Source organism: Podarcis vaucheri (assembly GCF_965113315.1).
Source record: "Podarcis vaucheri genome assembly, chromosome: 17".
NCBI classification, from domain to species: domain Eukaryota; kingdom Metazoa; phylum Chordata; class Lepidosauria; order Squamata; family Lacertidae; genus Podarcis; species Podarcis vaucheri.
Window position 1 is genome coordinate 11,284,672 of NC_138755.1, and position 10,986 is coordinate 11,295,657.

The following is a 10,986-nucleotide window of genomic DNA, read 5'->3' on the forward strand; positions in this document are numbered from 1 at the left end:
CAGACAATTCCAGAAAAAAAGCTGCTCTCGGAACCCAAACCAGATCAGAAAATCCTCCGAAAAGTCTCCCTGGGCCAAGCCAGAACATCTCACAGTTTCCCCCAAAGCAAGAAATCATAACCTTCCTCACGATTACCTTCCTCACGGTAGAACGTGACATCCTTCTGATAAATCCGGGGGTCTTTTGTTTTCAGCAATGCCAGCGTGCTGTAAAAAGCACGATCCAATCTGGGGTCCAGCTCCTGCCGCAGGAGAAGAGCACAATTAAGATTGGATATATTCTGAAAAATATATTCAGGAGGACCTGCAATCCTAGCTTTCTCCAATAAGAACAAAACCCAAATATTTCCATCAACTTAGTCCAAGAATTACAAAAGCTGAGATTTTGCCAAAAACCCTATCTGACCATAAAAGGTCAGTCTTGACGGGCCAGTCTTGCCAGACTCTAGGGTTGTGCGCTCATCTCACTCTAGAGGCCGGGAGCCAGCGCTGTCCACAGACACTTCCAAGTCACGTGGCCAGTGTGACATCGCTGCTCTGGCGAGCCAGCACCAGCGCAGCACACGGAACGCCGTTTACCTTCCCGCTATAAAGCGGTACCTATTTATCTACTTGCACCCGGGGGTGCTTTCGAACTGCAAGGTTGGCAGACGCTGGGACCGAAAGACGGGAGCTCACCCCGCTGCGGGGATTCGAACCGCCGACCATACGATTGGCAAGTCCTAGGCACTGTGGTTTTACCCACAGCGCCACCCGTGTCCCCTTAACCATAATCTGACCATAATTTGGTACTAATTGCCTTTGAAGGTAAGGATAAAACACCCTTTAGGTGGAGATTAAATGAAAATTTGTTAGATAATGACTTTTGAAAGGGCTCAAAAATATCTTACAGAATATTTTGATTTGAATGCAAATAAAGGTACTGATATTGGCATAGTTTGGGACGCCAGCAAGGCAGTGATGAGGGGTTTCTTTCTGCAGCAGAATAGCATATTAAAGAGGTAAAAAGAAACAAAGAGGAGATATTAAAAAATATAAAGGTTATTGAGAAACAGTTGATTAATAAACCAGAAGACCCCAAGTTGCAACTTAGTCCATTACTATGCTGAAATGGCTAAAATGACCGAAAGAGTCAGATATCGGGAAGATCAAAATTTTAATAAGGAACGGGGGGAAATTATAAACATTGTAAACAGTGGGATTGGAATATCACTTGTAGTTTAAGGTTGAATTCTGGACACAATGGAGATGTAAAAGATTTGGGTTATCATAATAAGATGCAGGATGGAATTATTATTATTATTTATTAACCCAGAGGTCTCAGGGCAGTTCACAACAAGACCACAACATATAAAATCAAACCCAAAGCAATAACCCAATAACCCCCCCCCCAAAAGCCACATTCTAAAAGGGTGTTGGATGTCAATCTGGTCAGCCATAGGCCTGGTTAAAAAGGAATGTATTTGCCTGGTGCCTAAAGATATGAAGGCGCCAGATGAACTTCTCTGGGGAGAGAATCCCACAAATGGGGAGCCACTGCAGAGAAGGCCCCGTTCTCGTGTTGCCATCCTCCGGACCTCTTGATTAATAGGACCCACAAAGGGGAGGATGTAAGTCCAGGAGATTCCTTGCATTGGAGTCTTGTTTTTATGATTTATGTTTGGAAAAAAACTCTTTAAATTTTTAATATGAAAAACCAATTTTTTAAAAAAACAAAAACCCCAAAAGTTTTCCCAGCAGAGAAAACAGAACTTCTGAAAACAGAAACTTCTCCGCGGCTGAAAACAGAAGCAGGACTCACCTCGTCTTCGGAACTGGTCTCAGACTCAGAACTCGACCCGTCGCCTTCGCCTGCATCCCCATAGCGGTCCTGCACTGCAGGGGTAGAAGGGAGAGAAGGAGGGAAGGAGCCGGGCAGGATGTTAGAGGAGCAGCAAAGGGCGACCCTCCCTCCAGCCCCTGAAGGTTCTGGGTTCAAGCCCAGGCAGAAGCAGGGCCAGATTTAGGTTTGATGAGGTCCTAATCTACTGAAGGTAATGGGGCCCTTTATATATCCAGCTGTCTTTTGTCAACAACAAATTGTCGCTGTTTTTTAATAATAATAATAATAATAATAATAATAATAATAATAATATTTTATTTATACCCCGCCCTCCCCGGCCAGAGCTGGGCTCAGGGTAGCTAACACGCGTAAAGGTAAAGGTAAAGGTAAAGGGGACCCCTGACCATTAGGTCCAGTCACGGATGACTCTGGGGTTGTGGCGCTCATCTTGCTTTACTGGCTGAGGGAGCCAGCGTACAGCTTCTGGGTCATGTGGCCAGCATGACTAAGCTGCTTCTGGCGAACCAGAGCAGCGCACGGAAACACCATTTACCTTCCCGCCGGAGTGGTACCTATTTATCTACTTGCACTTTGGCAGGAGCTGGGACTGAGCCACGGGAGCTCACCCCGTTGCGGGGATTCAAACCGCCAACCTTCTGATCGGCAAGTCCTAGGCTCTGTGGTTTAACCCACAGCACCACCCAACACCAGTAAAATTACAATAAAAAAACATAATAGGGAGGAGAGAAACCAATTTAAAATACAGGTTAAAAATACAATTTAAAATGCAGCCTCATTTTAATAGTAGCCCATAGATCAAAACCATAAGGGGAGGGAAACATAAGGGTCAGACTGAGTCCAAACCAAAGGCCAGGCGGAACAGCTCTGTCTTGCAGGCCCTGTGGGAAGATGTCAAGTGTTGAATGTATGATATATAGTAATTTATGGACCTAATAGGTATCTAAAGCCATTTGCACATAACAAATAGGAGCCTACAAAACACTGTTGCTGTAGGTAGGTTTTATTTTATTTGTTATTTATCTTATATTTTGGAAATGTACATCCAGTCCCCCCCTTTAAATATTTTGGGGCCCCCAAGAGAGTGGGACCCTAAGCTATAGCTTGTTTAGCTTATACGTAAATCCGGCACTGGTTCGAGCCCAGGCAGCGCTGGGAGAGACTCCCCTGCCTTGAAATCCCGCGGAGCCGCTGCCAGCCAGTGCAGGCAACACTAGCTGCTCTGGCTCGGTCCGCTTCCCTCCCTCCCCGCCCGCCACTCACGCCGCTGCAGCTCCTCTCGCCGCCGGTAGCGCCCGTAGCGCGCCGCGAACGCCGCGTTGATCTTCAGTTCCTGCTGCGCCGACATGCTCCGTCCGCCCCGTGTCTTCCCGCACGTGGGCACGGGGCGCTTCCGGGTCAAGGCGGCACGTGAGGGCGCGCGGCTGCGGAACGCGCGTTCTGCTCCGCCCACCCCGTTAAAGGGAAAGCAGGAGGAGAAGAACTCTGCAGATCGGGCGGCTAATTCCGATTTAAAAGTCTCGAATCGTGAACTGGAGTCAGGAAAACAATATTCGGTTCGTCGCTGAGGATCTGGGGCGTGGAGGAAACCGCATGCAAACACCGGCCGATTCAGAAATATTTTTAACCTTCGTATGTTTTAAAAGTATGGTTTCGGATTTTTTTCTTTGCTTTCTCGTTTTAAGTATAAATGTCGTGGAGTAAATAAATAAAATCATAATGATTTTTATCCCACTATGTATGTGTGTGCGTGTGTGTCACACTGTCATGTAATTAAACGAAGCAGAGCTATTAAAGTCTTAAAACTTTTCAGTCTCTGCCTTCTTCACCTGCAGGTCTGATGCTCTAAAAAACTCACTCATGAAAAAACATGATGGATTACTCCTTTTTTCCAGACTGTAGATCTAATTGAAATACTTTTATTCCCTTTCTTTTTTTTGCTAGTTCACTGCTTTGCGGTTCTTGTAGGTCATTTTCAAGTGTGTTTACTAAGAAGTAAATCTGAGGAAGCTTGGTGGACATGGCTTCCATTTAAGTCTGTATGGAGCTGCAGTTTTAATTCTAGTAAAATATATAAACAATCGTACTATTAATTCTTCATTTATATCAGGGGTAGGCAACCTAAGGGGGCCGGATGCAGCCCATTTGCCTTCTCAATCCAGCCTGCGGACGGTCTGGGAATCAGCGTGTTTTTACATGAGTAGAATGTGTCCATTTATTTAAAATGCATCTCTGGGTTATTTGTGGGGCATAGGAATTTGTTCATTCCCCCCCACAAAATATACCCATGCACACCACATGGTCTGAGGGACAGTGGACCGACCCACGGCTCAAAAAGGTTGCTGACCCCTGGTTTATATGGACAAACAAGGCTGCTTTTGTTGTTTAGTCGTGTCCGACTCTTCGTGACCCCATGGACCAGAGCACGCCAGGCACTTCTGTCTTCCACTGCCTCCCATTTATTTATTGATTTAGTGGGAAGCTACTGTGTGCTCAGTGGGGCCAAGTACAATGCAAAATATTATATTTAGAAAGGTTAACTAATCTGTATTATGTGAGCACACCTATCTTGAGAGCCTCTGGGCTGAGCAGTGGTCAAGTCTACCTTTTCCTCCTGGCATCAGCAGGCCCTGCCCCTCCCACCTCAATGGTTGGCTGGCATCCGGGAGGCAATGGAGTTCACCTTCAGGGGTGAAGTCAAACCGTTGGAGAGTTACAGGAGAGACATGTGTTGTTGCAGCTGGGGCAGATGTTGTTGCTAGCTTCCGGCACCAGGCCCGTTAGCAAACCAACTCTGTGTTACAAAGATGTCTGCAAACGTGACGCGAAGGCTGGCAACGTTTGGATTTGATATCCCGCTTTATCACTACCCGAAGGAGTCTCAAAGCGGCTAACATTCTCCTTTCCCTTCCTTCCCCACAACAAACACTCTGTGAGGTGAGTGGGGCTGAGAGACTTCAAAGAAGTGTGACTGGCCCAAGGTCACCCAGCAGCTGCATGTGGAGGAGCGGAGACGCGAACCCGGTTCCCCAGATTGCAAGGACTACCGCTCTTAACCACTACACCACACTGGCTTGGGAATCCGTTGCAGATGACCACAGTTCTTGGAGACGCACAAATCAGGTCATGCATCCATAGCAGTGACCAGAAGAGGAATGACTGCTGGGAGGAGCGCAGAGAGGAGAAACACATAAAACCCAGGAATTTCAAAGCTCTCCCAAGGGTAGAACATCACCCAGCTCACAGACAAGGAGCAGTAGTTTTTCATGCATTGCCGGTAATCCCCACTCTCAGCTGTTAGTGGTTTCCTGGCAAATGCTGGGTACTTGGCAGAGAATCGAACCTGGTGAAGTTGCAAAACAGGCTCAGCTGTTTGTGCTTTCATTTTTAAAGCGTCTGCTATCTCCGTCTGGGGTTGCACGTAGACTCACGCACACACACACACACCCCGCTTGGCAAGAAGGCAGACAACTGGCGTTACAAAACACTTGGCTTCCTTCCTTCCCTATATCGCTGGGTGCCACACCCAGCAGCTGGGACATTATTCTGGGCGATAAAGTTCAACCCAGCAGGTTGTTTTTGCTGCTGCCTGCCTGCCTTCCCCGGCACAAAAGCCGCCCCTCGCTGTACTATTTCTGGTGTCGCAGCACTGCTGCAGAATTGGGACACACGATCTCCGTAGAATTCCACCGCAGATTGAAAGGGCGAAACCTCTGCCTCCCACCCAAACATCAGAGAGAAGCAGGAAATTGCTTCAAGGGCTTCCATGAACCACAGCAACCGATATACGTATCAGAGAAGTAAGCCGTGAGGTGGGTTGTAATTGAGGCATAGCTCACCCCTTCCAGGTTTGCTCAAGAGGCTAACCTAGAGAGAATGGGGCTTCTAGGCCAGGTATACTCTATCTGAAGAGCATAGGAATCAATGTGCTTTAATGCAACTCTCAGCCTGATTGACTCAAAGCCTACCTTGTCATTTATTTCTCCACCACACCGTAAACTGAACACTAACAACTTGGCTTCTGTAGTTTTCTCCTGTAGAAGACGCCGCTGTGCTTAGAGGCTGATTTAAAGTTGTTTCCCAACATAAATGTCTTCGGCCTCGGTCTCCATATTCAAAGGGAGAATCAGCCAAAAAGCAAGACCAGAAACTAGTCTCAACTAACCTCTTCAGCACCAGGAAGGCTCAATGTGTGAACAGGAGGGGATCATTCAAAGGGTTGCAATGGTCAGCGTGCTTCTCTAGATCAGTGTTTTTCAACCTTTTTTGGGCAAAGGCACACTTGTTTCATGAAAAAAATCACAAGGCACACCACCACTGTGTGCGGAGAGGGAGATGTCAGAGCCCCGCTGCTCTCTATGGGGAATCAGATGAGAGTGGACCGCCTGTCCGCTCTCATCTGATCCCATCCGATCTGATCCCCACCCAGGACGGATGGAAAATAGGGTGGACACAGTCCGGCGCCCACCTAGTGGGCGAAAATGTGACAATTTTTTTTAAAAAAAATCTTTCAAATTTTTCAATTTTTCCCACGGCACACCAGGCAACATCTTGCGGCACACTAGTGTGCCGCGGAACAGTGGTTGAAAAACACTGCTCTAGATGATGGAATTTGTCACTTCTGCAGAGAGGGGCTGTTTAAATTATAAGCCAAATTTCAGAAGTGATGAACCCATAAATTGCTTGTTCACTGAGGTTCTGCTCCAGAGGTAATAAGGAGTCTTAAAGGGTCCGTGAACCAGGTGCAAAAACAAAAAAAAAGCTTTCCCCAATGCCATAAAGGTGCATGCAAAATATTTTGTATAGGTGTTAATGGGTTGTTCACAGCTTTCATCAGATACCCAAAGGGTCTATGAGCCCAAAAAGGTTAAGAACCATTGCTCTAAATTCAGTGCGGCTGCAAATGGCTCCCAATCCCAGCTCACACTTCCATCTCCTTCTGTTAAGTGTTTCCAGCATTCCTAGAAGGAAAACAAGAAGTTGCAGTTCACCTATATTTTTTACAGCCTTCAGGGCCCAGTCAGCCTGCAGTGGGCAGAAGGCAAGGCTAGGCCCATTCCGTTGGCTTGTTTCGACCCAATTTTTTTATGCTAACTACGCTGTTGAAAAAAGGCACGGCAAGATCAATTGCTACATGACAGTTCACACCCTCTAAATCTCTGCTTAGCTGAAAAGCTTCCTTGGTGCTTTCAGCCTAACTTCCTAACAGGGTTGTTAAGAGGGAAAAGAGGATATAATGCCATAAATGCTGTCTTGGGCTTCTTGGGGGAATATGAATTGTGAAGAGGGAAAAACTAAAGGTCCTCTGTTGCCTGCTGCCAGGACCCATAGTCACTAAGCACTTTTCAGGAGCAAAGCAACCTCCCTATGAACACAGGAATGCAACCCATTACAAGGAATTATAATCCTGGAAGCAGCTTAGCAAGTGTTCCCATCAATCTTACATAGGGTGAGTTCTAATGTCCCAGCGATGTTACCCTATGTGCTTTCTGGGGTTCAGGTGCTCAGCAAGAGCCTCGTACTCGCACCCACATTTTCTGAGGGAAACAGAGCAAGGGGAAGGCCTTTCTTGACGCCTCCCTCTCCGGAGAAGTTTTCCCAGGATCACAAGTCATTAAGTCACAAATGGATTTAATATTTTTTTAATCATTAAATTAATCATCCCATAAAACAAACTCTTGCAAATCACAATAAATAGAATAAATCTGCCCTCCTTTTAAAATCTACTATATACACAGCTCAGATCCACAAATTCATTACAGGGAACAAGCTGCCAAAAACAAGGCTTAAACATTTTTTTAGTCAAAGATAACAGAAGAGAACTACTACAAGGCTGAGATGGAAACAGTTGTTAATGGCTAAGGGACCACAAGGCCACCCCCCAGAGAAGATCATACAGAAATTAGGGAGAAATTGCAGGGCGGATAAAGATCTCTTTGGGAACAGAATCCTGTGCAGTTAGATGCTGTGGAGTTCTGGACTCTGCAGGGGAAGAGGAGCCCAACGTTAAGGGAGGAAAGGCTCTCAGAAAGCAGACCCAGAGCTCTCCCAATAAGCTGGTATACCTCATGAAGACTGAGGGGTGGGGAAAGGGAGAGAAGCAAAGGTCCCCAGCCTAGCATTGCCTTCAGGGATGCTCTTTGCATCAGAACCTCCCCATCCCACCTGAATACTGCAAGGAGATGGGTAGACCAGCGGCTAGGGCCTCCCCAAGACAAGAAGCGGGAAATGGTAGTTAGAGTTAAGGCACGCTGGCCAAAGCTGAGTGCAGGATGGTACAAGGGCCATCTGGCTGTCGGGGAGAAATTCAGAAGCGGGTAAGAGAGCTCATAAAATACACATAAATAGCAACAACAGCAAATAGAATCAAACACACACTCTGAGGTAGGGCAGGTGAAGCTGCCTTTGTTCCAGGGCCCTGGGAAGAAAGGGAGAGTCTTTGGGGAAGGGGGCCTAAAAACACAAGAGAGAGGAGGTGGCTCAGTGCTGATCCTGCTCTCTTTGCAAGGTGGCCCTTCCTCGGGTTAAGCTGGGGCAGAGAGGAGCTGCTCCAGGATGCCCTGGATGTGCGAAAGCCCCAGGTGCTGCGCGAGTTCCAGCGGCGTCCGCCCGTCAGAGTCTCGGTGCTGCAACTTGGACTGCGGCGCCAGGAAGAGGACCACGTCCGCATGGCCTTCCCGAACAGCCACGTGGAGGGGCAGCGAGCCGGAAGCATCCGCGACGTTGACATCCGCGCCGTATTCCACCAGGATTTTCAGGGTGTCGAGGAAGCCCGTGCGGGCAGCGTCGTGAGCGGGCGCCGTGCCCGACTCGTCGCGGACGTTAGGGTTGGCCCCTTGCTTCAGCAGCTCCTGCGCCACAAAAACGTTCCCGAACATCATTACCTAAGGGGGGAAAAATAAGGAATCAGAGAGGGATTGGGCCCACTGTCAAATTGGCTAGGCTGTTTTCTGATGGGCAGACAAGCCACGTTCTGACGGAAATAATCATATTTATGGGTTGCGGCCAGAGCAGCACAAATGCCATGCTTCTTTGATTTTGGAATTTTGATGTAATCTATTGTGGAAATTGCTATGGAGACAATTGTCACGCAACCAAGAAGGGACCGGATGGGGCGACTTTAAAGACTTCAGCTCAGACACCACCTGGCATCCATTACTCAGCCAAGGCAGGATCTTTCCCCCCCACATGTTGGTTGCAAGCAGTTGCTCTGTGCCCCTCGAGTGACCCTGCTGAGCTGAGCCCCAGCAGAAAAGAGGGCCGCCTGTGGAATCTATGCCTGCCTCTTGTTGACAGAAGAACAGTTGTTGGTATCTATGCTTTGGAGGAACTTCCCAAGACTAGCAGAAAGATGAGTTGGAGGAGGCTATAAAAGGGAAGAGAGATGGGTGCTGTGGTCCAAAATCAAAGGGAAAGATGCCACCGGGAGACAAAGGAAGGGTGAGTTCCAGACAAGGATTGGGGCTAATTTCTAAAGGGAAGCGAGAAGGAAGACGGGCTCCCAAATCATCTCCAGGACCAAAACCAGAGTCTGCCTCGCCTACCTGTAGCGCGGTCTTGCCAAAGCGGTTGCGCGCGTCCGGCTGCACCAGCTCTTCGAAGAGGAGGCGCCGCACTTCGCCGGTGTCTCCCCGGGCGGCAGCCCCGCTGAGCCGGTCCCCGGCGCTCCCCGGCTGCATGCCCGCGACGACGCCTGGACGGGGGAAGAGAGCCGGGAGGGCCCCGGGCGTGAGAAGGACCAGCAGGTCAACTGCCCGGCCGCCCTGCACCCAGAGACGACGAGATCCGCAGCGAATCCAGTTTGCACAGATGCATCTCCGCGCAAAAGAGGGGGAGAAGCACTCTGCATAAGCTCAGGTGCACCCCCGCGCCCTTCGGGGCTTGTCAACCAGCCGCCCGGCGGCTTTCCCCACCCCACCCCACCCACCCCCGCCACTGCCGCAGCAGCCTACCTTTGCTCCCACCGCACGGTCCCCAGTCCCGGCGGACAGCAGCCGGCCGGCCGGCCGACCCTGCCGCTCGCAGTCTCCGCCGCGGTCCGCTCCTCCTCCAGGCGCAGGATCGCCCTCTCGCTCGCGCAACTCGAGGCCGGCAGGGCAGCCGTCGAGGGCGAGGCGGCGCTGGAATGCCGAGCCCGGGGCGGCGCCGTCGGGGGGCTCGACTGGCTAGTCGGGGCCGCGGCTGTTGCTGCTGCTGCTGCGGGAAGCCGGGAGGGGAGGCCGCCCCGTCGGTGCAAAGGGTGAAGCCGGCACAGGCTGCTAACCCCACCCCACCCCGCCCCACCGAGCTGGAGCCTAGCCTGGCCCGGACAGGAGCCGCAATCCGCCGCCGCCCCTCCTCCTCCTCCCCCGGCTCCGCCCCCACGTGCCTTGTTGTTTCTTTCGCCCCGCCCCGATTTCATTCTGCGCTCTCGGCTTCGGATACAATTGTAACCTTTGCCGAGCTTTCCCTTTTCTGCCGCCGGCCAATCGGAAGCCGGCTCCGGGCAGGGGAAGGCGCCTGCCGCCTCCTGATTGGCCGCCCTGGGGCGGGACGCTGGGCGGGCCTCCGCGATTCAAACGCGCGGTTCGGGCGGGAAGAGGCTGCGAGGCTCCGATCGCGCCCTCGCCGGGTCCCGGCGAGCGACAGAGGTCGCGACCCCCGGGAAGCGGGGCGGGAGGAGGGAGGCCGGGGAGGCGGAGGCTCCCAGGGCTGCGCGCCAGGCCCTGCACTCTGCACATGCTCGCTTAGATCGTAGAATTGTAGAACTCTACAATTCTACAGTCGGGACCCCTGCGATGCAGAAATCTTAACTAGATAAATCCCTGGCACTCGACCTTTGCTTAAACCAAAAGGGAAGGAGGGTCCACCACCTCTCACTGGAGTCCATCGAACAGTTCTTACTGTAAGGAAGCCCTTCCTGTCATTTAGTTAGAACAGGCACCCCCAACCTCAGCCCTCCAGATGTTTTGGAACTACAACTCCCATCATCCCTGACCACTGGTCCTGTTAGCTAGGGATGATGGGAGTTGTAGTCCCAAAACATCTGGAGGGCCAAAGTTGGGGATGCCTGAGTTAGAATTTCCTCTCTTGCAACTTAAGCCATGGGTTTGGGTCCTACCCTCCGGAGCAGGAGAAAACAAGCTGGCTCCATCTTCTGTGTGACA

General features: G+C 50.5%; 3 protein-coding genes across 5 annotated transcripts in view; all 3 read right to left on the reverse strand.

The window, feature by feature from the left end:
- KRI1 (KRI1 homolog) overlaps window positions 1-3,250 on the reverse strand; it is a 28,028-nt gene extending 24,778 nt beyond the window's left edge. For both annotated transcript variants that reach the window (XM_082204778.1, XM_082204777.1), the window contains exons 1-3: window positions 3,104-3,250; window positions 1,802-1,875; window positions 137-242 (exon numbers count right to left, since the gene is read on the reverse strand). In XM_082204778.1, coding sequence (XP_082060904.1) covers window positions 137-242; window positions 1,802-1,875; window positions 3,104-3,188 — 265 coding nt within the window. In that variant the 5' untranslated portion in view covers window positions 3,189-3,250. The remainder of the gene's footprint in view (window positions 1-136; window positions 243-1,801; window positions 1,876-3,103) is intronic.
- AP1M2 (adaptor related protein complex 1 subunit mu 2) overlaps window positions 1-10,986 on the reverse strand; it is a 122,417-nt gene that overhangs the window by 88,739 nt on the left and 22,692 nt on the right. The gene's annotated exons all lie outside the window — the stretch shown is intronic.
- CDKN2D (cyclin dependent kinase inhibitor 2D) lies at window positions 7,467-10,241 on the reverse strand (the record flags this gene model as incomplete). 2 transcript variants are annotated; one of them, XM_082205932.1, is made up of 3 exons in its annotated part: window positions 7,467-8,724; window positions 9,385-9,533; window positions 10,124-10,241. In XM_082205932.1, 3 exons carry the CDS (start codon window positions 10,239-10,241, stop codon window positions 8,365-8,367), a joined length of 627 nt encoding a protein of 208 aa, XP_082062058.1. In that variant the 3' UTR covers window positions 7,467-8,364. The 2 variants fall into 2 exon arrangements, with proteins under 2 accessions (XP_082062058.1, XP_082062059.1); XM_082205933.1 differs by having other exon boundaries at window positions 9,793-10,173.